This window comes from Erythrolamprus reginae, chromosome 1 (assembly GCF_031021105.1).
Source record: "Erythrolamprus reginae isolate rEryReg1 chromosome 1, rEryReg1.hap1, whole genome shotgun sequence".
Lineage (NCBI taxonomy): Eukaryota > Metazoa > Chordata > Lepidosauria > Squamata > Dipsadidae > Erythrolamprus > Erythrolamprus reginae.
This window is the reverse complement of record NC_091950.1, coordinates 359,111,404-359,139,399: the sequence shown is the minus strand read 5'-3', so window position 1 is coordinate 359,139,399 and position 27,996 is coordinate 359,111,404. Positions and strand designations below refer to the sequence as shown.

The 27,996-nt window shown below is 41.0% G+C and overlaps 4 protein-coding genes across 5 annotated transcripts in view; 1 reads left to right on the top strand and 3 right to left on the bottom strand.

Annotated features, from left to right (window-relative positions):
* NVL (nuclear VCP like) overlaps window positions 1–550 on the bottom strand; it is a 72,146-nt gene extending 71,596 nt beyond the window's left edge. The window contains exon 1 of the mRNA XM_070734343.1: window positions 5–550. Coding sequence (XP_070590444.1) covers window positions 5–70 — 66 coding nt within the window. The 5' untranslated portion in view covers window positions 71–550. The remainder of the gene's footprint in view (window positions 1–4) is intronic.
* CNIH4 (cornichon family member 4) lies at window positions 359–22,660 on the top strand. The gene is made up of 5 exons (XM_070734347.1): window positions 359–684; window positions 8,354–8,422; window positions 16,981–17,093; window positions 18,701–18,841; window positions 19,242–22,660. Exons 1-5 carry the CDS (start codon window positions 484–486, stop codon window positions 19,267–19,269), a joined length of 552 nt encoding a protein of 183 aa, XP_070590448.1. The 5' UTR covers window positions 359–483; the 3' UTR covers window positions 19,270–22,660.
* Window positions 10,527–12,891, bottom strand: LOC139161641 (uncharacterized). Its single transcript, XM_070741063.1, has 2 exons — window positions 11,644–12,891; window positions 10,527–11,058 (listed from the first exon to the last, which is right to left on the bottom strand). Exons 1-2 carry the CDS (start codon window positions 12,778–12,780, stop codon window positions 10,753–10,755), a joined length of 1,443 nt encoding a protein of 480 aa, XP_070597164.1. The 5' UTR covers window positions 12,781–12,891; the 3' UTR covers window positions 10,527–10,752.
* Window positions 22,661–23,430: 770 nt separating the features above from the next.
* Window positions 23,431–27,996, bottom strand: part of WDR26 (WD repeat domain 26) — a 45,397-nt gene continuing 40,831 nt past the window's right edge. For both annotated transcript variants that reach the window (XM_070734344.1, XM_070734345.1), the window contains exons 13-14: window positions 27,636–27,821; window positions 23,431–24,417 (exon numbers count right to left, since the gene is read on the bottom strand). In XM_070734344.1, the coding sequence (XP_070590445.1) occupies window positions 24,392–24,417; window positions 27,636–27,821 (212 nt within the window). In that variant the 3' untranslated portion in view covers window positions 23,431–24,391. The remainder of the gene's footprint in view (window positions 24,418–27,635; window positions 27,822–27,996) is intronic.

Sequence of the window (27,996 nt, the reverse complement as noted above, 5' to 3'; positions counted from 1 at the left end):
TCACCTGTTTAACTCGCTGTTTCAGTCTGAGATCCCCTCCAAAAGGGTGATTTCCTCCCCGATTCCGCATCGCCGCTTCCCACGTGCAAATTCCTCCCTTCTTTCAGGCAAAGTTTATCCGGACTACAATAGGACCCCAGCTAAGGCTGTCTTTAAAAAAGCCTAAATGTAGAGGCCCAGCTAGAGGCCGTCCCACTACGACGATTATCTAGGAGATAAACTGTTAAGTTTCAGTACAGAAGACGGGGGAGGATGAACAGGAGGTAGCTCATTCGTATTCCTACACAGGCACTTCCTTAGACGCCTAAAACAGAGTCTGAGTCACGAAAATACCATGTTTTGTAGTTCTCTCGGGGGTTCTTGACAAGTTCCCCCGTAGTTTCTTTGGGTTTTCGAGAGAACGGGCGCTTCCCTTTTATAAGACGCCAAAAGTGGGACTTCAAGTCCCGGCGTGCCGTGCGAAGAAATGTATTTCCCAATGAAATGTACAACAAGGGGAGAATCAGAGGAACTCGAAGGGAAGAGGCGGAAGCGCCGCTCCGGCAGCCGCGACCAGATTTAGGGAGGCGGAGCGCTTGTACGGTGGCCGACGGGGGCGGCTGTTTCCGCAGCACGATGGAGTCGATGGTGTTCGTATTTTCACTCATTGATTGCTGCGCCCTGATTTTCCTATCCGTTTACTTTGTATCCTTTGCGTTTGTTTGGGCGTGGGCGGGGGGAGTCCGGGAGCCGGAGAGCGCTGTGCGATCGGCTCTTTCCTCTGTTCTGCAGTGAAGATCAGCCGAGGCGGGGGGCGTTTAATGGCGGTCTGGCTAGGGCGGCGGCGGCGGAGGAAGAGGGGGGCGTAAAGGGTGAGGAGGGGGCCCGGTAGCAACAAGCGCTGGTTGGGGAAAGCGGCTTTTCGAGTAGCGCGAGGGTTGGGCGTGCCGTGTCCCGTTTCTTACTCAGATTGTCTAAAAAAAACACAACTGCACACAGGGCTTTTATAAATCCCTATCAGTGGTTCCCAAACTTGGCAACTTTAAGACTTGTGGACTTCAACTCCCAGAATTCTCCAGCCAGCATAGCTGGCTGGAGAATTCTGGGAGTTGAAGTCCACAAGTCTTAAAGTTACCAAGTTTGGTAAATTTTTGTTTTTGCATGGGGTTGCTTTACATGTCTTGTAAAGGAGCAGGCTGGGAGGAAACCTTATATTCTTCATTGGTTGCAGTGCGGTCAATAACAGTCATTAGATTGGCTTGCAGTAGAAAAAGATACAATTGCTTCCTGGTCTTAAGTTGTTCGGGAGATCTACCATTGCAGCTTTTGGGTTGTGTTCTGTTTAGTTATTTATGGTAAAAAGCCCGGCTGCTGCTTAAATTGCAAGACTTATTTTCAGTAGTATATGTAATGCTCACTTTCCTGTCTTAAAATTTGCATACAACTCCTAGATTGTGTAATGCTTTATTTGTATTGCAAAACTGCTTTGCTATCTATTCCATTCAGTGATGGTATTTTTAGTTTTCCACTGAAACAACATATTTATAAAAATTGACATCTGTTGTCCTGATTGTTGGCATGTGGATTAAGGTATATAGGATTGCAATGAAGTTTCACAATACTGATAGATTGTGTTTGTTGTCCTAGCAAGGACTTTGCAAATAATAATTATTATTATTGTTATTGTTGTTGTTATTATAATTAATTAGATTTGTATGTGGCCCCTCTCCGAAGACTCGGAGTGGCATACAACAACAACAACAACAATATAATAATAATAATAATAATAATAATAATAATAATAATAATAATAAAATAAAATAAAAAACAACAACAACAACAGGGTTGGGAGGGACCTATTGAACATCTTCTTAAAAACGTCCAGTGTTGGAGCATTCAGAACTTCTGGAGGCAAGCTGTTCCACTGATCAATTGTTCTTTCAGGAATTTTCTCTGTAATTCTAAGTTGCTTCTCTCTTTGATTAGTTTCCATTCATTGCTTTTTGTTCTACTCTCAGGTACTCTCTCTGGATAATAGTTTGACTCCCTCTTCTTTGTGGCAACCCCTGAGATATTGGAACACTGCTGTCATGTCTCCCCTAGTCCTTCTTTCCATTAAACTAGACAAACCCTGCAACCGTTCTTCATATGCTTTAGCCTCCAATTAAATTTGTAAATTTGACTATTGTATATACACTTCAGTGGTTATTTCACATAGGATATAAGGGACAGTTTTTTAAACATGTACTTTAGATACCTTTTCAAGCAAAAAAGTATACAGTACAACTTTTTAATGTTGTTGGTTGGAGGACTGCATTTTCTAAGACAGATGCTGGCTGGGGAATTCTGGGAGTTGAAGTCCAAATATCTTCAAGTTGCCAAGGTTGGGAAACACTGTTCTAAGAGGCTCTTCATCAGATGTTTTCATGAATATAATTTTGCTAGTTTCTTTAGAATCAGAAGATTTTGTAAAACTTTAAAAAGCAACAAAAGGTTGCTTATGAGTATATGTGTATGTCTATATTCAGGTAGTCCTCAACATATGACTGCAATTGAGCCCAAAATTTATGCTGCTAAGTGAGAAATTTGTTAAGTGAGTTTTGCCCCCATCTTATGTCTTTTCTTGCAATTTTTGTTCAGTGAATCACGGCAGTTAAATTAGTAACATGGTTGTTAAATGAATCTGGTTTCCTCATTGACTTTGCTTGTCAGAAGGTTGCAAAATGGGATTGCATGACCCTGGGATATTACAACTGTTATAAATATGAGTCAGTTATCAAGCATCCAAATGTGAATCACATGGCAATGGGGATGCTGCAATAATCATAAGTGTGGAAAATGGTCATAAGTCACTTTTTTCAGTGCTGTTGTAACTTCAGTCAGTACACTAAGTGAACTATTGTAAGTCATATATACCAGTACCAATATATTGTATATCTAGCAAAAATTGATATGTCAAAATATAGGGTGCATCATTTCATACCTTAGGCATAATACTATAGATCAGGGATCTCCAACCTTGACAACTTTAAGACTTGTGGACTTCAGGTGCCAGAATTCCTCAACCAGCTTTGTTGTAGATACTATAATATTACAGTATTATTTTATATTATAAATGCAGTCCTAAGATTCATTAACACAAGATAAAATAAAGATAACATGAAATGTTAGTAGTAGAAGTAATTTAGTAGTAAGGAAAAATTTCCTGGCAGAATGATTAATCTGGTACAACTTGCTTCCAGAAGTTATGGGTGCTCCAACACTGGAGGTTTTTAAGAAGAGACTGGAAAACCATTTGTCTGAAATGGTACAGAGTCTCTTGCTTGATCAGGGGGTTGGACTAGAAGATCTCCAAGGTCCCTTCCATTCTTATATCAGTCAACTTTGGCCTTAGGCAGGATATTTATTGTTGGTGGCTTGTGTTAGGATATTTTAAGATTTGAAAGGATATCTCTGCTGTTGCTCAATATAAAATTCTAATGACGTGATATATATGTGTGTCTGTATGTATGTATGTATGTATGCATGCAAGTGTATGTGGATAGATTGATATATATATATATATATATTGTGTTTCCTGGAAAATAAGACAAGCCCTTATATTTTTTGAACCCCAAAGTAAGGCCTTGGTCTTTTAACAGGGCGGGAGAGTTTATTATTTTGGGGGTGCAGTAGGCAATGAGTGTGGGACTGGATGTTCCATGGCCGCTGCTTCTCCTCCGTTCTTGGCACCAGCCGAGCAGCTGTCCCATCATCACCGCCTCATGGAGTAGGACTCTGCAAGGTTTGTTGTGCCATTGCATCACAAACTGCAGGATTGCCACAAGCTTCATTATGCAGCATAGTTGGATCCTGATGCCAAACGTGCCTGCAACATCAGAAGCCTTGCAGAGTCCTGCTCCACAAGGCAGCTGTGGGGGCGTGATGAGTCTCACAGAGACTCATTTCTGGCAAGTATGACTCTAAAGTGTGCAATAGGGTTGATATTCCTGGAGGCGTCTGTAATATGGTAAATGATTTAGCTTTACTAGATAAATGGTCAAAGCAATGGAAACTGCAGTTTAATGTTTCCAAATGTAAAATAATGCACTTGGGGAAAAGGAATCCTCAATCTGAGTTTTGTATTGGCAGTTCTGTGTTAGCAAAAACTTCAGAAGAGAAGGATTTAGGGGTAGTGATTTCTGACAGTCTCAAAATGGGTGAACAGTGCAGTCAGGCGGTAGGGAAAGCAAGTAGGATGCTTGGCTGCATAGCTAGAGGTATAACAAGCAGGAAGAGGGAGATTATGATTCCGCTATACAGGGTGCTGGTGAGACCACATTTGGAATACTGTGTTCAGTTCTGGAGACCTCACCTACAAAAAGATATTGACAAAATTGAACGGGTCCAAAGACGGGCTACAAGAATGGTGGAAGGTCTTAAGCATAAAACGTATCAGGAAAGACTTAATGAACTCAATCTGTATAGTCTGGAGGACAGAAGGAAAAGGGGGGACATGATCGAAACATTTAAATATGTTAAAGGATTAAATAAGGTCCAGGAGGGAAGTGTGTTTAATAGGAAAGTGAACACAAGAACAAGGGGACACAATCTGAAGTTAGTTGGGGGAAAGATCAAAAGCAACATGAGAAAATATTATTTTACTGAAAGAGTAGTAGATGCTTGGAACAAACTTCCAGCAGACGTGGTAGATAAATCCACAGTCACTGAATTTAAACATGCCTGGGATAAACATATATCCATTGTAAGATAAAATACAGGAAATAGTATAAGGGCAGACTAGATGGACCATGAGGTCTTTTTCTGCCATCAGACTTCTATGTTTCTATAAGTAGGACGTGTTGGGCCACAAGACGTCCTTCTTTCTCTTCTCCAAACACTGGCTGTGCGGCTTCCAAACCCCAGCTACAGAGCAGCTGCTCTATGAGTGTACTTCCCACTCTGTGATGTCTGTCATTGGCTGCCTCTCCTGCCTCACCCCCCCTGCTCCTTTTCGTTCCAGTCTCCCCATGATCCTCCTACTTGAGCACTAACTGGCCAGAGCATCTGCTCAGGGAGCCCATCCACCTTGGGAGTCACCAGACAGGATGGTGATTGAGCTGAACTCTCCTGGGGAGGGGAGCCTTGCAAGACCTTGGCCTGCATTTCCTTCCTCCCGCAAGCCCCACTTACTCCTCCCAGGCACCCAGCAGCCCCAACACAGCTTGTCCAGCTTGGTGACGTCCAGTGCTCCCTGCCCACAACTGAGGTTGCCTGCAGGGGGCCAGCCGGGGCCTCCATAGGCAGCAGCAGCAAGGGCATCAGCAACAACCACAGCACCTCAGCCATCCCCGCCGAGCAGAAACAGCCGGCGACCAAACCTGAGCTGACAGTCAAACTTCTAGCAGGGCGCAGCAGCAGCGGAAGCAGCCAGCGAGCAAACCTTTTGGGTGGCGGTGGGGAGGCAGAGTGCACATAAGACACAGCACCAGGACAAGAGTCTTTTTAGCTGTATGCAAGTAATCTTTCTCCCCCTTCACTTCAAGAGACTGCAGAGGCGTGATGAGTCTCCTGAAAACTCATTTCTGCTGGTTTGGAAGAGAGATTTCCTGCCTCTTATTTCTCTGCTGTCCCACCCCTCCCCACCTGGCACTCCCTGTCGCCGGCTGAGATCGGCAGGCCAGATTCAGGGAGCTGAACCTGCTGCCTCCACCCAGAAGAGAACATGAGACATGGGCTCTCTTGCAGCACCTCCTCTCTCTTCTTCTCCCCAGCAGTGTGTTTGGTCTACCGAATCTGGCCTGCCGTTTCTGGAGAATCAGCTGCCACTCAGGAGGAGAGAGAGAAAAGGTGCTGCGAGAGAGCCCATTACTGACGTTTTTCCCAAGGTGGAGGCAGCTCATAGAGAAGTTTTTCTTTACATTGGAGTTTCGCTGGTAAGATGTGCGTCTCACAGGCCACCCATAGAAACATAGAAGATTGACGGCAGAAAAAGACCTCACGGTCCATCTAGTCTGCCCTTATACCTTAGGATGGATATATGTTTATCCCAGGCATGTTTAGATTCAGTTACTGTGGATTTACCAACCACCTCTGCTGGAAGTTTGTTCCAAGCATCTACTACTCTTTCAGTAAAATAATATTTTCTCACATTACTTCTAATCTTTCCCCCAACTAACCTCAGATTGTGCCCCCTTGTTCTTGTGTTCACTTTCCTATTGAAAACACTTCTCTCCTGAACCTTATTTAGCCCTTTAACATATTTATATGTTTTAATCATGTCCCCCCTTTCCCTTCTGTCCTCCAGACTATACAGATTGAATTCATTAAGTCTTTCCTGATAGGTTTTATGCTTAAGACCTTCCACCATTCTTGTAGCCCGTCTTTGGACCCGTTCAATTTTGTCAATATCTTTTTGTAGGTGAGGTCTCCAGAACTGAACACAGTATTCCAAATGTGGTCTCCCCAGCGCTCTATACAGCGGGATCACAATCTCCCTCTTCCTGCTTGTTATACCTCTAGCTATGCAGCCAAGTACTCTACTTGCGTTCCCTACCGCCTGACTGCACTGTTCACCCATCTTCATCCCCTGCCTCACCTGCTGCCACCCCCAAATTGTGCCCGAACATCTTACCAGCATCTGACAGCTTCACCACTTCTCTTTCTTGGCAGGTCTTTGCAGGGAAACTCCTTGAAATGTAAAGAAAAGCTTCGCACTTGTGAGAAGTTTTTGTTTACATTTTCTTTTTTTTATATTCCGACCAACTGCAAAGACCAGCTGAGAAAAAGAAGCAGCGAGCCACCAGACTCTGGTAAAATGTTCAGGCACAATTTAGGGATAGCAGATGAGGCAGAGGTGCATGTACTTAGTTGGGGAAGGGGGCTTAGTTTTGGGGGGGCTTATTTCAGCGCATGTCCTGAAAAATCCCGTTGGCCTTATTATCAGGACATGTCTTATTGTAGAGAAAACGTGTGTGTGTGTGTGTGTGTGTGTTGTGTGTGTGTGTGTGTAAACCAGTGTTTCCCAACCTTGGCCACTTGAAGATATTTGGACTTCAACTCCCAGAATTCCCCAGCCAGCAAATGCTGGCTGGGGAATTCTGGGAGTTGAAGTCCAGATATCTTCAAGTGGCCAAGGTTGGGAAACACTGGTGTAAACCATATTTTCTTATGCAATTGGATGATAAGCTTATCTGCATATGACACCACATTTTTTATGACTGCCCAGTCCTCATTTTACTTTGAAGTTTAAACCTTACAGTTATAGAATAGAATAGAATTCTTTATTGGCGAAGGGTGATTGGACACACAAGGGATTTGTCTTTCGTGCATATAGTCTCAATGTACATTTGCTTACAATGAGCATCAAACAGTAGATTCAAATTGTGCATGTTAGATTTTAAATAGCTCAAGGTCTCCAAATTCAGACATTAGAAAACTCTGGTCATTTTAAGACGTGAAACAAATATTTTAACTTTTTTCTGCACAGCCAGGTGGCAATTGGCTCCCTCGTGCAAATCAAAGTATGGTTATCTATAAAGGCCTGTATGGCATGGAGCCTGGATATCTGAGGAGCCAGTTATCTTCAGTTGTTTCTGCCCATAAAGTTGTGGGTAGACTCCAGCTCCCCTCTAGTAAGGGGAATGAGGAAGTCGCAGCCCCCACCTTCTGAAACAGCAGCCGCTCAGTGATAAGGATGGATTTCTGCCTGGGAAGTTCTTAAAATCTGTCTGGATTTTTGTGTTGGGGTGGGGTAGTTCCTTTGATTTGTATCATTTTTACATTTTTTTAGTCTAGCCTGTTTGTGTGGTTTTAGATCCCCCCCCTCCCCGTTTTTATGAGAGATTGGTTTTATACCCCTGTGCGGAGTTCATTGGAGTTGGCTGTCTATAATAAACTAAAATAAATACATGATAAAAAGGGGGGAGGAGAAATTGAACTCAGATATTCCTATTGAATATCCTAATTCATAGGAAACTGTCTTAGTGCAGGAGGGGCAACATCTGAATCAAATCAGTGACTGTGCTTGTGTGCCACCTTACTTAAATTTTAACCTGGTTATACAGAACCAAACTCGCAAACACAAGCTGCTTTGGGAACTATTGAGTAATCAATATATTCCAGCTACATCTATATTGTGCATGGTATAGTTTGGCGTTTTGAGTGGCATTGGATAAAGTCACTAACAAAGTTAACAGGGGCATGGATTCCGGTGTTGTCTGTATCTTTTGCAAAATGCTTTCCTTGTGGAAGTCCACAGCTGGAGGCCCGTTTGCTGAATTTTATATAAAATCTCCTTAGGGCATCATTTACAATTTTTCCAAATAGTTTAATTCTTACCTAGAAAGGGTAGGGGTATAGCTGACATAATAGTTGTTCTTATCTTGATCATCAGATAATTACATTATCAGATTTGGAATGTGACTACATTAATGCCAGATCTTGCTGCTCAAAACTAAATAAAGTAAGTTATTTTTCTTTTTCTCTTTAATTTTTTAAAATGTTAATACAATAATGTGGTAAATGTAAATTTTTACAAATGTACTGTTGACCTCAATTCTTAAAATGCATGTTGGCGGTTAATAGCTTCTATGTTAATTACTTATCTGAAGAATATTTTACTTTTCTCCAGGGGCCTTCATTTCATTTTGCATATTCAGTAGAATATGCAAACTAACATAGCCCAATCATAGGTTCTCTGGTAATATTGCCAATCCCTATTTCTAAGCATATAAGATTATACAGTATATATAAAATGTAGTTCTAATACCATCTGAGAGTAACTATTGTTATACTCAATAGGATTGGCAGGCAGAGAACTATTCTGATAGTTGGAAAGTATATTCTGATTACATGTAATTCATAAGTACACTAAAGTGTGCTTTGGATAGTTAACTTGGGTTCTGAATGAACTGATCAGCCTCAATACCAAAATATTGTGGAACTTGCAATTAAAAATTATATTGTTAGTTTGTTTGTACTGTTTTCAAAAATAATCTCCTTTCTACAGATGGTCCTTGACTGACAACCATTGGTTTAATGGCTGTTCTAAATTATAATAGCACTAAAACTGACTTGCAACCTATCTTTGCACTTAGAACTGTTGCAGCATCTTCACAGTCATGATTAAAATTTGGGCACTGGACAATTGGCATGTACTTACAATAATTGCAGAGTCCCAGACAGGGTGGGCTACTGCCCAGACCGGGGGGGGGGGGGAAGAACGCAGTGGGGTAGCGAAAATGGAGCCTCCACCCTAGAGCACCCAATTGGCGCTGAAAGATGTTGGAAGAAAATGTGTAAGCCACGCCCACAATTTGGTAGTAACCCGTCACTGTTCCCAGGGTAATGTGAGTGCCAGTTGCAACATTCCCAGCTGGATTCCAAACTAAGAAAATCAACGGGGAAAGCCAGATTTGCTTAACAACTGTACAGTCTGTTTAACAACCATGGGAAAAAAGTTCTTTTTGGTCCCCCAAAGCCCAGGCCCCTCGCATCCCATTTTTGTGAAAAGTGGGCCAGCATTTTATGCAAAAACGGTGTGTGCAGAGTTTGGGAAGCCTGCAGAGTGTCTGGAAGGCAAAAATACTCCCATTTTTGTGAAAAAAGGACAAAAAGACATTTTTTCCACAAAGACGGCATTTTTGCCTTCCCCCAGCCCCAAGGAGCATTCTGCAGGCCTCCCAAACCCTCTGTGCACCCCATTTTTGCGATGGGGTGGGAAATGGGTGAAAAATGGGACATTTCCCACAAAAACGTTGAATTTGCCTTCCTCCCAGCCTCTAGGAGTACTCCATAGGCTTCCCAAACCCTGTTTGCGTATTTCGCAAAAACAGGTGAAAAATGGGTCCATTTTTGCGAAAAATGGGGCAGAGGGTTTGGGAGACTTGCAGAGTGCTCCTAGGGGACAGGGAGGACAAAAACCTTTTTTTGCTTACTTACCTCTTTGAAATCTTGCTGCGTCTTATACACCGGTGTGTTTTATTGTCCCAAAAATACAGTAATTGCTTTCCTTGGTCTTAAGTCAAGGACTACCTGTATTTTAATTCAGAGAAGAACCACAGTGAATCTAGAATTGCTTCCTTAATATAGTTTTCTTAATCCTAAAAACAAGAATTACTGTTGTGGGGAATTTTGGAGGCCTAATGCTAGATTAGAAAGTAGATTGCCTACATGATAGTCGTGGACACTTGCATTTATTCCTGGATCTCATTTTTTTCCTTGAGTGTTTCGTACACTACATTCCCTTTCTTTGCTGAAAACTTACTGTAAATCGTCTGCTCTTGCAGCATCCTAGTTTTTTATGTGTAACTTCTTCACAGAATCTATTATTTTGTAGTTGCTTTCCCTATTCTCATTTACATGTTTATTGTCAGTCACCCTTGAGTTGCCTAGAAGAACCGTTGTACCTACCTGAACGGTCTTCTCGATGCTCTGGAAGGAGAGTCCAGGATGGGTTAACCCTCAATGCTATTGGTAGAGACTGAGTTATAAATTAATAAATTAACATGTTAATTAGGCACCGCCCCTTGCCTGCCCCCAAGGGCTCAGTTTCAAAAACGAAGTCATTATAATTCAACACAATTTTATTGAACCCTTAACAAACACAACCAGCTAAAAACCGTAAACCCAATCCCTTGAATCAAACGATTACTTGGGCGGGTCTGGACTCTCCTTCCAGAGCATCGAGAAGACCGTTCAGGTAGGTACAACGGTTCTTCTCCACTGCTTCTGGAAGGAGAGTCCAGGATGGGATATACCCCAGTTCTAGTCCAAGGGTGGGGGAGTGCAGATTCAGGGATCAACAGTAGAAGAACAAACCCTCTGCAACACCCTCCTCCCAAACGAAGCCTCAGCTGAGGCGTACATGTCCAGTTTATAATGCCGGATAAATGTAGATGGAGCAGTCCACGTTGCTGCCCGGCATATGTCCTCGGCCGAAGCCTGCGTCCTCCAGGCTGCTGATGTGGCCGCGCTGCGAGTGGAATGAGCAGTAATCCCTTGAGGGAGAATGTGAGGGGTAGTCCCGTAAGCCTCAGCAATACACTCGCGGATCCAACGACTGATTGACCTGGGAGAAACCCCAAGCCCCGATTTAGTCTGTGAGAAAGAGATGAACAACCTTTCAGACTTTCTAAATGACTCTGTCCTTCTAATATATATCTTGACCGCTCTCCTGACATCCAGCTTGTGCCACCGGAGTTCTAACGGATGGTGCCCATGAGTACAAAAGTCAGGTAACACTATGTCCTGTTTCCTGTGAAACAGGGAATTGATTTTAGGTATAAAAGTTGGATCTAACCTCAAAACCAGTCTGTCAGGGTAAAATATACAAAGATCTGGACGTATGGAGAGGGCTGATATGTCCGAAACCCTTCTGGCCGATGTAATCGCGACCAAGAAAGCTGTTTTAATAGTAAGGAACCTAAGTGCTATGGACCTTAGTGGTTCAAATGGTGGACCGGTCAATGCCTTTAGCACCAGCGACAGGTCCCATGACGGGAAGCGATGAATTGGTGGGGGATTAGTATTCGCAGCACCCTTAAGAAAATCCCTTATCCAAGGATGGAAAGATAAGGACCTAAACTCTCCCGTCCTAATCACAGTTGACAGAGCTGCGACCTGCCTCCTGAGGGTATTTGGAGCTAAACCTCGCTGCAAACCTGCCTGGAGGAACCCCAATACCTGTAACACTGAAGCTGACGCCAAATCCATGTTGTTCTCCTGACAAAATTTACAGAAGGCCGACCAGGTGGCCTGGTATATTCTTGAGGTGGATGGCCTCCTAGCTGCCTGCATTGTTGAAATAATGTCATCAGGCAAGTTATGCTCTCTCAATCTGCCCCGCTCAATCTCCAGACGGTCAACTGGAACCACTGGGGTTCCGGGTGTTGGACTGATCCTTGGCTGAGGGATATTTTCGTGTCCGGAATCCTCCATGGCGGGGAGACTGAGAGGGACACTAGGTCCGAAAACCACGGTCTGCGCGGCCAGTACGGAGCCACCAGAATCACTTCTGCCTTCTCCTGCAAAATCTTGTCGACAACCCTTGGCAGAATCTTTGTCGGCGGGTAGGCATAGAGGAGACCTCGTGGCCAACTGGAAATTAAGGCATCGACCCCCTCCGCTTTGTGCGAGGGGTAGCGGGTATAGTATCTGGGGAGTTGCGCATTGTTGTGTGTTGCGAACATGTCCACCAGAGGCGTGCCGAAGCGCTCCGTGATCATCCGGAATAGTTGCGAGTCCAGCTTCCATTCCGTTGGGTCGAGCGTGGTTCTGCTCAGCCAATCGGCCTGAGTGTTGTCCACTCCTGCGATATGCTCCGCTGATAACGATTGCAGATTCCTCTCGGCCCAGGTGAAGAGGGCTGAAGCCTCCTGCATGAGGCGTCGTGACCTGGTACCCCCCTGGTGGTTGAGGTAGGCCTTGGTCGCGACATTGTCCGTCAAGACTAATACATGCTTGTTCTGTACTAGAAGGGTGAAGTGTTGGAGTGCCAGAAAGACAGCCCTTAGCTCTAACAGATTGATGTTCACCGGGTTGAGGTCCTCCGTGGACCAGAGTCCTTGTGCGCATTGCTGACCGATATGCGCTCCCCAACCCGATAAGCTGGCATCCGTCGTCAGTGTGAGTAAGTCGTGAGTGCGAAACGAGAGTCCCCGGTACAAGGCTGGGGAGGCCCACCATGCCAGAGATTCTTTCACATCCCTTGGCAGGCGGACTCGCACATTGGAATGACTTGTCCTGACCTTCTGTGCCGGGAGGAGAAACCATTGAAGGCTTCGGATGTGGTGTCTGGCCCATGGAATGATCCCTATGCATGAGACCAGAGTTCCCAGAACCTTGGACAAGAAGGCCATGGACGACTTCCTGTCCCTCTGAAGGGAGGAAATGAGAGAAATGATGTTCTGCCGCCTGTCTCGGGAAAGGTACACCATACATGAGGTCGTATCGATGATGGCGCCCAGGTGTAGGAGCGTTGTAGATGGAATCAACTGGCTCTTGGGCACATTGATGGTAAAGCCGTGCTCCGTCAAGGTCCTCATCGTCAGGGCGAGATCCTGCTGGGCCTGGGCCTGAGATTTGGACAGGATCACAATATCGTCCAAATAGGCCATTAGGCGCACCGATTGCGCACGTAGGCTCGCCGAGAGGACGTCCAACAATTTGGTAAAGGTTCTTGGCGCCGATGAAAGGCCGAATGGCATGGCCTTGTACTGATAATGGACGCCTTCGACGCAGAAACGCAGAAACCTTCGGTGAGGTGGGTGAATTGGTACATGTAGGTACGCCTCCTTCAGGTCCAGTGATGTTAAAAGGTCCTGGGGGCGAACTGCCGCTAGGATGGTTTGCAACGAATGCATCCTGAATTTCCTGTACCGAATGTACAGATTTAACTGCTTCAAATTCAGGATCAATCGGCAACCTCCCGACGACTTTGGAACTGTGAAGATCATGGAATAGAAACCGGTCCCCCTGGCGTGCTGAGGAACCGGCTCTATAGCGTGAATATGCAACAGATGTTGTATTTCTTGAAACAGTTCCCTCTTTTTGGTTGTATTCCTTGGTGTCGGGCACTGGAGGAAACGGTTGGGTGGGGGCTGAAGGAACTCCAACCTTAGGCCTCCAGACACCGTGGCTATTGCCCACCTGTCCGAGGAAGTGGCACGCCAGTAGGCACTGTAGAGGCGAAGCTTCCCCCCTAGCGGTTGATCGCTGGCGAAGTCATTTGGGGCGCTTGAAGCCTCTCTGGCTTGTACCTCTAAAAGGGCGTCGAGCCTGCTGATAGCCTCTGGTTCTATCCTGGAAGCCGGCCCGGTCATTACGAAAGGAAGAGGCTTGGGAGAAACGTCCCTGAGAATATGGTCTCTGGGTCTGACCTGTTCCGGAAGAATTGTCCCAGCGAAAGGACTGCCTCCTGTTGTAAGGCGTAGACCTCCTGTCCTGCCGTCTGTTGGACCTGGGCAGGACCTTCCGTTTGTCCTTATCCTCGACAAGGACCTTATCGAGAACTTCTCCAAACAGATCAGCTCCGCGGAAGGGAGAGGAAGCCAGACGCCACTTCGACTTGGTGTCGGCTGGCCAGCTTCTAAGCCACAATAAGCGTCTTGAGGACAAGTTGGTGGACATCCCCCTTGCTGAAAATTTGGCAGAGTGGAGAGTGGCATCCGCCGAGAACTCCGCTGCGGCCAACAGCTTACTTAAGTCCTGCCGCATCCTGCCATCCTCCGGTCCAAGGCGGGACATCATTTCCTCAATCCAAACGATGGACGCTCGATTGAAAAAGGAAGCAGCGGCCGCTGCCCGAAATGCCCAGCCGGACATGGAATGTGATTTTCTTATGAGGATCTCTGCCTTCCTGTCCTCCGGCTTCAAATTGTCCCCCGATTCAGCTGGAACCATGGCATTTGACACCAGAGTCACCACTGGATGATCAATTGGGGGAAACTGAAGAAGATTCTCAACCTCTTCATCAAATGCATACAGCTTGCGCTCCAGCATTGAAGGGCCTTGAGCAGCCGCTGGATGTTGCCATGGCCTTTTTGCGTTTTGAATAAAAATATCTGATGCCGGAATGTGGTCTGTTTCAGGCTGAGGTTCTTTGAGCAATGTAGTTGATCTGGGTGTCTCTGCGGGCTTTGTGATCCCCGGCAGGTCCACCGCTTGTTTGGCCTTGTGTAACAGTGTGCGAAACAAGGCGGGTTTAAAGAGGCCTGGGACAGTTGGTTGCTCAGGTAAAGTCTCATCGTCAGAGAAGTCGTAGTCCTTTTCACTACCCTCCTGCCAGGATGGTTCCTCTGATAACCCCATACCTGAAAGGGGCGGTGCAGACCACAAATTCCGTTTTTGAGGTTGATCTGGTTGTTGATGGCATTGCTGCACCCCTGTTGCTATGCCTTGTGAATAGGCATTATTAACCAATTCTTGGACAGCTGGTGACAGGTCCTGCCAAGTACTAGGCTGAGATCTGAGCCCAGCAGCAGTAGGGGTGAATGTAGCCGAAGGCCCTGCCTTGGCTTGGGGCGAAAAACCCCACAGAGGCCTGGACAAGGTTGCAGAACTTGGCCCACTCAGGGAATGATGAGCCTGCTGGATGGCCTGGCGATCTGGGGACCAATCCCTTCCCGGTAGGAACCCCTCTGGAACCACAGAATTGGGAGTCAAGTGCCCTGGTAATGGTGCAGGGCTTGGAGACCTTCCAGAGGCTAGAGAAGGAGCGTGTAGAGCTGACTCCAAACGTTGCTCCAACGCCAGAATACGTTTTTCAGCCTCCCTGAATGCTGAAGTGGATGGGCCCTGAGAAGCCTTGGGCTTAGACTTTCCCTTGTCCTTAGCCTTGGGGGGAGGGGCTGATGTTACTGCTTGCTCCCCACCAACTGCTAATTGATCCATGGTACTCACAGAACCGATCAACTCAATGAATTAGAAGAAAACAGCCGAGCTTGTCTTTGTGGTATACACGAAGCTCCCACAGAATGCAGCAAAAAAATGGCTGCCTACTGCTGACGAGAGCTTGCTCGTCGCCCCACCCCCTCAGGCGATAATACGTCACTAACAGGCTTATGAAGGCCTAAAGGACGGAGGGGGGGGGTGGTTTCCCGCCTAAACGGGTGCAACCGTTGTGCCCAAAATGGCGGCCGCGAGTAAATGGGGCGGTAATATGCTTCGCCCTTGCCCATTAGTGAGGAGAAAACTGGCTTTCAGGAAAACCTTAGGTCCCCGAGCCACAGTAAGGCCAGCCGCCGCGATATCCTCCCTATCAGAAAGGGAGTTCACTTTCACCGGCAATCCCAGGGGACCGTGCCCCGAATTCGCGCGCGCGCGCGTAAACCAATAAGCCAGCAATATGCTCGGCTTCGGCGGCGGCGGCTTTCGGCGGCGGCGGCTTTCGGCGGCGGCGGCTTTCGGCGGCGGCGGCTTTCGGCGGCGGCGGCTTCAGCAGCGGCTTTATTCCCTGCCGCCCAACATATGGCCGCAATCACTCTAGCTGGGCCGCCTCGATTTCCTCCGCTTTTTCTTCTGTTGGGGGGAGAAAGATCTCTCTGGGCGACTCCCCCTCAGCCTCCCAGTGAGGGGGACGGACCCCCTCACCTTCGGCTGCAGCCGGGTCTGGCCACGGAGGCCAGTGACCCATGGCTGAAAACCCCCTTCATAAAACTGTACCCGCTGAGGGAAGAGGTTTCCCGGGGGAAAATGATGGGGGTGTTGCCCACGGAGGGCAAGAACCCCGTCCTGTCTGGCAGTTCCTGAAAAACAAGAAAGACAAGGAAAAACAGGTTAATCAAAAAAAAATTTTCACATGTAATTAAGTTTATTCTAAATACTTTTTCTACACAATAAACTCATATGTCTCTCCAAAGACTGAGTTTTTGAAACTGAGCCCTTGGGGGCAGGCAAGGGGCGGTGCCTAATTAACATGTTAATTTATTAATTTATAACTCAGTCTCTACCAATAGCATTGAGGGTTAACCCATCCTGGACTCTCCTTCCAGAAGCAGTGGAGAATAAGAAATTTTTATAAACTATTTTATTTAACAACCCGCCATGGATTAGAATCCATTGCTACCATATGTCAAATGTATATACTCACCCTTTTTATAGTACCATCTTCAAATTGATGGGCAGAAAATTCTTAATCATGGAAAATAAAGCTAATTTGAAAATTAGATTGAAATATATAAACTTGGTACTTAGCATTTTGGTTTACCTAGAAGTGTTGAATATATAGAATTTGAGATTGTTGCTTGCCAATAGTCCTTAACAGCATATCAGATATACTGATCAGGGTCTCATAAATAATATTGAAAATATTCTGATGGTGTCCTACAAAATAATCTATAATTTGTAAATTGCTTTGTAAATTGCACTTGCAATTTATATCTGGACCATCCAACAGATATCTATTACTGATTCCTTTTAATCAAATAAGTTTTGCAACACTTGTCAGCTTGCAGGTAGAAAATTCCTGCAGAATCTTTGTAACGACTTTTACCTTTTAAATTGTTTTGAAAATCTTTCTAGTGGGTGATCCCTGAACTGATTGGCCATACAATTATCACTGTATTAATGCTTATTTCACTGCACTGGTTCATCTTCCTCCTCAATTTTCCTGTGGCAACGTGGAACGTATACAGGTAAGACCTTTGGTGGCTTAAGAAATGCATGAATGTTGCTCATATTTTTTCCTCTTAATGAACAAGCATTTTTATAAACTTTGCCTTGTTCCATAATTTATTAGTCCAGTCATGTCAGCAGGAAATGATAGAAATGGAATACTGCTTTTTCTCTCATTGGATTTTAGCATGGATTTTGGATAACACCAACAATAGATATACTAGATTTTCCTTGTCCCAAGGAATATATGTGCATATATAACTTCTGTATTGTTTAAAAACTTTGAGCATGGATTATGTGAAAATCTAGTGCATCATTGATCTTACTCAAAACATACTTTTCATCCCATTCCGAGAAGAAAACATTATAAAATCATTTTTGTATTTTGCCAAGAGCAGGTATCACATTTGGTAGTGCAAAGATATTAGTAATGTAGTAATTAGTAGTTAAGCATTGAACAACAACTGGAAATACTTCTGATTCCGATCTACTTTTAGCTTATTAAAGTTACTGGAAGATTGTGGATCAATCTCTCTCAGCACAACCTTCTTCATAGGGTGGTTTTGGATGTAAAAATAAAAGGCAGGATATAAATCTAACAGAGTACATATCTTGAATATTCACAAGGCATGAGCCATTACTTTTGGAATTTTATCACCTTTGCTTTCACCTAAAAGTTGAAAAAAGGAGAAAGTTGAATTCCCTTTTAAGATTTTCTGTTCGCAAATTACAGCCCAGGCTTAAATTTTGCCTCTAATAAATGTACTTATTTTTATTTTTTCCAACTTTGGTAATACTTCCAATTTAGATTGCATATAAGATGCATCATATACATAGCTACATAATAATGCTTGACGCTATAGTACTTTTGAAGCAAATCAAAGTGTTAGTAATTTCTTTGGATGTGGAGTTCCTGGAAGAAGAAAAATGTAATATTTCTGCTTGGAATTGACTTTGGGCAGAGTCATTTTTACTATGTTTGGTAAGCAAATAAAAAGCATAGGATATTGTTTTAAATATCTCAAGTTTTTAATGCATATATTTCTAATGTAATACACTGAAAATGTCATTGATTTAAATGTAGAATGTTGAAGTTTAATAAGTTAAATATTTTAACAAATTATATGCTAATGAGCTGGCCATTTCTAAATACTGCCCAAGCTTTAAAAAGACGACTTAAAATTGAAAGCTGCATCCAAATTTCAAGATGGCAAATTCAGATATTCATATTTATAGGAGAGAACACGAGCTGGCATCAGATTTGAAAGGTCTATTGATTAATGCCACTAATGCATCTGCACTGCACAAGGGCATTTGTCTGTCCTATTTACGGCTTCAGAGGCTGGCCAGACATGTAACAAAGAGTTTTGGGATACATGTTGAATACAAAGGAGGTTGCAAAAGCAGGAAGTATTTGAGTAATGCTAGGAGGAGCTCAAAAATGATCTAATTCATTTCATTCTTCTGAAACCCATATGCAAAACTTTTAAGTCTTATGTGTTGTTTGAAAGAATTCAAATTCAGTTCACTTTGTTTTGCATGTGTTGTCTTTTTTGATATGGAGATCATTAATCTATTGGGCTGCGGCAGAGTTGGTACTGAAACAATTTTCTTGAAACAATTTCAGGTATATCATGGTTCCGAGTGGAAACATGGGAGTATTTGACCCTACAGAAATCCACAACAGAGGGCAGCTAAAATCACACATGAAGGAGGCCATGATAAAGCTTGGTTTTTATCTCCTTTGTTTCTTCATATATCTTTACAGGTAAGTTTCGAGGCTTGCATCTTCAGGATAGTAAAGCTGTTTTTAAGATTCCTGTTAGAATAGGCTATTATACGTTTAATGTGCCTTAACTCTTGGCAAGAGCCTTAGTGAAAGCAATGTTATTTATCTTTGCAGTGTAGCATAAGATACCCCAAATTGTTCCACACTTGACTGTGTTTATGCCACACTTTCTGCCTCTGATGGACGCACTATTTTATACTACAAAATCTTAATTAATTATATGCCACCTTACTTCAAATAGAAACTTAGTTTCACATCTTGGATTTGTTAAAAATACTTTTTTCTGTCCCTCAGAAGCATTGACAGTTTTGCTGACATAAATTGCAGAGCAATCATGCTCTACAGCTTTTGACATGGTCTTTCTTTTCACTCTTTATAGTATGATCCTGTCTTTAATAAATGACTGAAAATGAAGTGGCCAAATCAAGTATTGTGGTTGCCAAATTGATGTTACTCCATCGAAATACTCCAATGAAGCCATGAACAACTCAAGAAAATCCAGACCAGTGATGTCATGCAGTATATTTTTCCTCTTTGGACAAAACATATTTTTGCTGTATTTTTACCATATAAAATATTTTAGAAACTACAATACTATGTTTTTGCAACTATTGTTTTGTTCCTACTCAAAACCATTTTTTTTTTACTTCATGTAAATATTTTGCAAGAATACTGGTTACTCAATGGAGCAAATTCACTTATAGTGAAGCAGCAGCTATAATCATTTCATTGAAGATTTTATCATATAAAAGGAAGCTTACTAGAGACAAATGACCAATGTATTATTTCCTAGAGGCAACACTTTAAGTATAGTTCGCTTATTGTTTTTTATTGAATTGAAGCCAATCAATTTAAACTGTTGCAGCTCATTTCTAGCATTCAGGTCCCACGTAGCTGCTACAATATTTAGTGAAGAACTTTCTCAAACACCTCTTTTTATTATATTAATATTTTTTGCAGACTGTATGATATGTATGTATGTATGTATGAAGTTTGCCTCTATTATAATGGCAATAAGCCACCTCCAAATTGAAGCTGTGCAGCATCACTGCAATTCCATTTGCTGTTGGACGTTGGGTGCTATTATCAGTTCAATACAGATTACAATATTCCAAGCTGAAGACCACAGCTATAACCACTGGTTCAGTACACAGCCTGTTGCTGCTTGCCTGTTAAGACAGCTACCGTCTAGTTTTTGTAGTCTAAGATTTATGGGGATGGCTTTGTGCCCCAAGTGAGTAACTGAGTCTGAGCAGTATGGGATTCATTCGTATTCATGGATTGAGCAGTTGCTTGATCATATGTGAATACATCTTAGAAAGAAAAGGAACTTCTGTTCCTTTCTAGAATGAAATAGAAGTCAAAGCTTATGAAGCTAAGAACTAATCAAATCCAATTAGTTATTTTGTTTATTGAACTGGAAAGAGGGAATACAAATATTTGTTAAGTGCTGTGCACCAACATGGAAAAGTTTAATTAAAAAAAAACTCCAATAGACAATCAGGAATTAATGTAGATTGACTTGAACGGTTTAAGATATGTTTAATATACTACATATTTATAAAATAAAAAATGTGCCCCATAAATTAGTAAAACCAGTGAAAATAAATACGGAGCCCCAAAATTCATGTTTTAATGTCAGAAAAGAAATTTAAACTACTTAATATAATTCAAGAGGAAAGTAACAAATTCCAGAAAATTTAATAATGCAATCCTTTGAAACATTTAATATCAGTCCATAGCAAATAGTCATTACATACCAAAAGCTCTAACTGTTAACTAGTTCCACCACAACTCCATATAAATCTTCACAATTTATAAATTTGAGAACAGTAAAAGTTCTTTTCTTGATCTCTACAGCTTGGTTTGTAAATACACACACACTTTGAGAATGTTTCTTCCTCTTACATTTTTGGAGCCAATAGCCTTTTCTATCTGTGCCAGTGAGTGTTAAGAATCAAATCTAGTACACTTATTTTTAACAATGAAACACTTAAAAAATGGGGCACACTGTACTTCAAATTTATAAAAATATATTTGTATTAACCAAATTTTAATGTTAGAGGACAAGACAAATACACACAACATGACTTAAAATTATTCAGTAAAACATGACATGTACCTAGTTGGTTCCATGACTGATTCTGTTTTACGCACACATTCATACCATACACACTTTGCTGAATTCTTCTATATGAAGTCAGCAAGTAGCGAACAGGTTTCTAGTTTCTGTTCCAGCAACAAGAGCAGCTATTGCAGACAACACTGCACACATCAGTTAAGTCCTCCCTATTCAAAAATGTCTCCAAAATTATAATTATCTGTCATACAAGTGGTTTGTTGTATGGCAGCTGAAAATGGATGCAAGCCAATGCAATATATATATATAGATATATAGATATATAAGATACAGATATATCTACATATATGGAATATTAACGATACATGGTTAGTAATTTATTTGAAATGCATCAATCCGAGGCAACTTATGTGCTTTGGGGTACAGATAAAGGGCACCAAATCTTATTGGAAATTGGTTCATTTTTCCTTTCTGTCCCAAATTACAAATTAAGACATTCTTCTGCTGTTAAAAAGGTTACTAACTCTCCTTTCCCTAATATATCTATTGCCAGCATAAAATTAGTATGAGAAATAATTTTAAGCCATTTTAAAAGGGTGGGAGATTTTTGTAGTTAACATGGCACTAAAACACCTAGCATTATTTAAATGTCATTCAACAATACCAGTTTGGAAGTCAGAATAAAATTGTTGGGGGAAAATAGGGTAATTTTCCACCTACGACTCCATATTAACTTTTTCTTGTGTTCCCCCTCATTTCAAAACTGAGGAAAGCTAGCTACACATTTACAAGGCTATTTACGGGTTACATAAAAATTAAAATTCCTTTTTCTCTTTTGTGCTATTTTTAAAGTGACTTACCTGATAAAGATGAGAAGCATTGTGGCAAATTAATTTATGGTTGGTATGCCTAGTTTGGAATTGGTCAAAATGCTAACATGTTTTCATAGATCATCTCTGTTATATGAACAATTAATGATTGCTCTTGAATTTACAGCTAAGATTGAGAAGTATCTACTGTATGAAAATGAGAATATTGCAGATACGCCTCTTCCATATCTTTTTACAATGGTGAATTTAGTTTTTAGTTTATATGAAAAGTGACACAGGTGCTTTCCAATCCACATGCCAGAAAATATTGGTGTGTTTTGTCCACCCACAAAAAATCCTAGCAGTGTTAACACTGTGAGACAATTGGGCAAATTAGTCTCACAATGTAGTCATAGGAAGTTGAGCCTGGCAACAAATGTTAATTCTAGAACTGCTACTTAAGAACTGCATAGCTTACATTATGCAGTGACATTCAGAAGTGGCACTTTCAAAATATGATTCTTATTCATTCCAATTCTGAAAGGCTTTTATATGTATTGTTTGAAATCCTTAGAAGAAAACTCATAAGAAATAATGTGCTCAACTTGCTATAGGTTCAAACATGTTCATTAAAGTCTGCATAAAATTTTATTTACAAGCACCAGATTGTTTTGAATAACTTAAATTATGCAAACTGTTTCAGGTTCAGCCACTCCTGATTTTTGCTCTAATAACCTAAAATAGTTTTGAGTTATTAAGCAATTTTAGTGCCAGTACAATGTTGGTTACAGATGTAAAGCATTTCAAGATGTTGAATGGGAGTATCTGCAAGTATCTGTAATAAATAAAAATTACAGAAGCTCAAAAGTAACTATTAAGCAATTTCAAATAAAAGAACATAATGTCAAATGAACAGAATATATATATATATGAATTGACTATAGCAAACATAAACACTACTCCATAAAATGAATTGAAATAAAATGAGCCACATACAGAGTTCAATCTATTAGAGAACATAAAAGGAAAGCATTGTTATTTTAAAAGACTTCTGTAAGCCTGATCTTCTAAAAACATTTTTTTGTCATTTGAGTTATAAAAACTAAGTTATTACATTAAATAATTGGAATACCAGCTTTCCTAATTTGATAGTTTAAAGAAATTTTGAGATACATAACTAAATCAAATGATTTTAGAGATAAGCACATGCTAAATCTGAGTTAAATACACTGAAGTGCACAATCACTGACTGTGATTGCTTATCACAGAATCTGAATATTAAAGACCATGCTTAAGCTCAAGCAATGTATGTTCTCTTCCAAATATGGGACTTTCCTCTAAATTAAAGAGATTTCCATTTATTTTAGCTTGATTGGGCTTGATTTTTTTCCCCAGAGGTACCCTTCCATCTTTTAATTTAGAACAGTTACACCGGTCAAATACCAGGCTGTTGGTGGGCAGAGGGTTGCTTATTAAAACTAAAGACAACCCCCATTCCTAACATTAAACTATTAACAAGCATCCCCTGAGAAAACAATTATGGGGTGAACATTATGAGGAACACTAGTATAATGTACATATTTAAATTCACAGTCAATCCACTAATTTGGGGAAGTGATCCTAAAATATTATCCCATTTTCATTTTAGTTTTTGTTTCAAATAAGAATCATTGCACAAATTTTAGCCAATCTGGAATTTTCATTTTATTAACTTCAGAAATTACATTGTAATAGTTTTATTGGTGATTCTGAAAGCTTTCAAATTATGTTGGTAAACAAAGGTGTTTTTTTAAAATAATACTTTATATAATCTGTGTAAAACTTCTGCTAGCCAAATGGTCTTACACAACACTCAGAAGGAGCACCAATTATACTGCATTAACTTGTAGATGACACTTTTTAAGCTGGTTTATTTTCCAAACGTATACAAATCAAAGTCATTTTAATGCTATAAATAATTTATTTTTTAAAAAATTTGTGCTGTTCACCCGTTTATAGGGTTTACAAGCTACGTGAAAAGTACAAAACCTTTTTGTCAAGTGTGATACTGAGAGTGCTTTTCATGTAATTCACTGGTTTTACATCTGGATTTGGATATACTGCGCAACGGGCAAGGCTAGAATCCATGAACCAAGCTGCAAAGATCTCGAGCTAAATAAGGCAGACTCAGAGAAACAAGAGAAGGAAATACTTTCCTATCCAACATGTACTCTTCAGACTAAAGCACTCTTTCTATCAAGCTTTCTAAACTGTTAAATAAAAGGTTTTCCAAACAAGCATTTAAACTTCATTACACAGAAGAGCAACAAGAACAGTAGTCTGCCTGACAAAATGGCAGAAGGGGAAAATGTATATACGGAGTTCAATGGTTAGCCTGAATGTAGCACAGTTCTTCACAACCGATGGGGGGTTACTTCAACATGGTGTCCAACAACGTTCTAACGACGTGCTTCATCTCAACTGTTTACTATGAAGCAAGGTGGTAAAATGTTTGGCCCCAGTCGGGCTTAAAAAATGGTTCATTTTCATGATGAGCATGTCTGTCCAGCTATCAATCATGTTTGTTTGCACCAAATCCCAAGCCATTTAAAATACGACTAAATTTAAGTGAAACAGAAGTCGTCTGCTCCAAATTCACCATCAACTATCCATGCTACTGCATTCTTCTAAGGGGAAGAGATAAAATGTAAACAAAAATATATTAAGAACGTCCATATTGTCTTGTATATCTCAATCATGATATATGCACATTTTAATCACAAAGAACATCACTATAAATTCACTTCGTTCACTGTAAAGTACCTGAACAGCAACAATAAGAATTGCATTGTTTGTGGCTACCCAGCTAGAGTTTTTTGTGCAGAACTGCAAAAAATGAAATTGAATGGAATGAAAGAGCAATTGATAGGGGAACATATATGCAAAAACCTGGGGGTAATGTCTAATTTTCATATCAATGTATATTGCCCAGTCAGCTGACACCAGTCCTTGATAATTTCCTTCTTTATACTATAAAGGAGAAAATTATACTATAGGCAGGTGACAGACAGAATTCACATTACAGCAAAAGAGTACTGAACATGGCTTATTTCCAACTCTCAATTAGCTGTGATCATATGCTTTTGTGTTTGTGTGCACCAGGAATCTTGGAGAAGATTGCATACATGCCATTCTGGATCACGCTACTGACGAGATCTTGGGAAAGAGCGCTGACTGATTTAGTGAGATTTAGTGAGCTGCAGATCTTTGTCTAATCCAGCCCATTTTCAAACTTTTTCAGGGAGGCTTGGGTTTTCCTTTAACAACAATTTGGTTGGTTTTTATTTAGGCTTTAGGAGATTTTTATGCAGAATATAATTTCCCTCCAAATATATTTGAACTAAAAATATTAGAAAAGGGACAGCAAGGACTGTAATCCTTCCTATAACTAGGTGGAGGTCAAGTAATTCAAAATGAGAAGGATTACTTTCTGAAGTGCAGCAGAGTCAGGAGAAACTTTTATTAAATCAGTTTTTAAGGTTGCTCACTTGTCAACAATTTTGGATGATACTAGTCAGTCATGAATACTAATCTGAAAGCAATACTAAAACACAGATGGGTCAGGTGGGTAGGGCAGAAGTTTGTATATAGATACAAAAATGTATATACTTCATTGTCTGTTGGGAAATTATGTGGATTATGATAATGTTGAAAATAATTTAAAATTTATGATGATACAAATGGCAACAGAGAAAAAAAGAGGAAGATTAAATTGTTCATTACAAAGATGGGCTCAGCCTTTCTGCAAAACCTTTATGGTTGATACTATCAAGGCTACTTTTTAATTCAGCTCAATAAAGGTGACTGAAGCTTGAGACTGGCTTCTAGCCAAAAACAAAGCCCATTTAAATTCCAACTCAAACAGCTGCAAACCTGACCCTTAAACACATTTGTTCATCCAGTTTGAGAACCCATGCAATATAAACTATCACTGTTCTATCCACAAATAGTCAGCATCTACCACTCTACACAATACATGTACCAGTACTTCAATCAATCAATAGGGTATAACCAGTGTAAGGAGCTTGCAATTCTTTAAAATGTGGTGTCACACATGATTACATAAGCTACTGGATTTCATTGACTCCTATTTCTAATGCGACTTTGTAAACCTTTGCTTCATTCATAACATAGTAATGGCAAAATTCTAACCTAGCCTAAGTAGGTTTATATTCTTTAATTTATATTGAAGGTGGGAGACAAGATTCAAACCTCCATAGCACTTAATTTGACTTAGAAATCTTTATATTGTAAACCGCCCAGTAACTTGGGTAAAATGGGGGCACATAAATTTAGTACATAAATAACATTTAAGCTGTGACATTTTCATTTAGTTTGACAGGTAGACCAATGATTGTTAACCTGCAGTGTTGAATAGGATCATACAGTAAAAGTAGCAAGATTTGTTTTTCTACTTTCATTACAGAGAGCATGTCCCAAGAGGTTTGTTTAAAAAGGTCTTTATCAACTTAGAATAGCCCAAGTTGTGGTTCAATATTAACCACAATTAGGCTTGGACCAAATGAGTATTCTAAAATCTTTGTGTGATTTGTCTATCATAGCAATCCAGGACAATCAATCATATTCCATGTCCAACATTTCCTCCACGTCTGAGGCCATCCAGCAATGATATGTGAAAGCTAACCTATTTTACAGAGAAAAATAATAAGTAATGCAAAGAAAGAGATATGTGCTTTAGCATTTTTTTTAGAAAACTACTTCTGTTTTGACAAATGTATTCAGTCGCCAATGCTTAGTAAATACATAAATATATGAGATTGTAGCTTTGTCTGTCACTACATAAGTTGTATCGCTGGAAAAGGTACTGAATATAGTCATTGATGTAGTAATGTGAATTATGATATCAAATGATTTAATCAAATGTTACTATACGTGGCTTCTGTAAATCTAAATCCATCTGGCTCTTGCAGTGGTTACAGCCATTCCTTCAAGAAGGCGCAAAGGGGGGGGGGGGAGTATTAAAATCCTGAATACCGAATGCAGGTCCCAACCATTTAGCCAGGGAATGTCTTCTCAAAGGCATGAGATGGGTGAGAAAATTGTAATTGAGGTTTGTGAGACTGTGCTTTACTTCAATATCCATTAGAATGACTTAATATCAGCCCTCTATATAATAATAATAATAATAATAATAATAATAATAATAATGTTTCTAATGTTCTTTCATTGTTTAGGTATGGATGAAATCTAAGCTACTTCAGTACAATCTTAGAAAGGACTGAAGCAGTGGTGGGCTACTGCTCGGACAGGGTGGGAACGGGGGGACACGACACAGTGGGGTAGCGAAAATGGAGCTCCATCCCAGAGCACCCAATTTGCACTGAAAGATGTTGAAATAAAATGCAGGGCGTCCTGCATAAGCCACGGCCACAGTGTGGTAGCAAAAATTTTGGTAGCCCTTCACTGAACTGAAGTAATCCAAATCATATGATTCTTCTTTTTCTGGGGTGAGGGACTTATTTATTTATTTGATTTATATGCTTTTATTTGACTTATAGTTCTGTTCAGGACTTAACCCACCATTATATTCCTTCTTATTCTAGTGTCCTTTCCAGTCCTTTCATTTTATGATACTAGCATATAAACCAAGGCTGGGTGGCCATTTTGGAGTGGGGGATATTGTAAAAGTGAATTCCTATAGTGGGCAGAAGGTTGGACTAGAAGATACCTAAGGCTCTTCAAACCTTTCACTGTATGATTAAACTATGCACATACCATGGACTTTGCAAATCACTGTATTTAAATGCAATAAGAAAAAATAAACATTAAATAATTGAATCTTAAAATCTTTCTCTCTCATAAAATTAGTTTATTTTTCTTTTACCTTCAATATCCTGGCTGTCTACAAAAGGTGATGGTCCCCATATTCTAACAGTGCCATCATCAGAAGCGCTGGCCATCATGGATGGAATTTGTGGATTCCAGCTCACGCAGTTGACTGTACGTGTGTGCCCAGTCAGTTCCGCAATTGGCAGCTCACTACGTTTGTGCCAAATATATACTTTATGATCTAAGACAGATAGGTTTGAAAAAAACATGAGATCCATCCTAATATTTAAAATATGCTCTGTAATCAACATGACAATCCATGTTTCCATTTTTAAAAATCCATGCATATCCCAAAACAAAAATGCTGAATGCTACATCCAACAGTTTCAAGGTCTTTGAAATTCCATATTTAAAAT

Coding starts and splice junctions, on each gene's coding strand:
- CNIH4 (XM_070734347.1), top strand. CDS start 484: ATGTACAACAAGGGGAGAATCAGAGGAACTCGAAGGGAAGAGGCGGAA. Junction 685..8,353: donor TTTTCCTATCCGTTTACTTT/GTATCCTTTGCG, acceptor CTTGATCATCAG/ATAATTACATTATCAGATTT. Junction 18,842..19,241: donor TTCTTCATATATCTTTACAG/GTAAGTTTCGAG, acceptor CACTCTTTATAG/TATGATCCTGTCTTTAATAA.
- LOC139161641 (XM_070741063.1), bottom strand. CDS start 12,780: ATGCATAGGGATCATTCCATGGGCCAGACACCACATCCGAAGCCTTCA. Junction 11,059..11,643: donor CGTCAGCTTCAGTGTTACAG/GTATTGGGGTTC, acceptor TCTTTCTCACAG/ACTAAATCGGGGCTTGGGGT.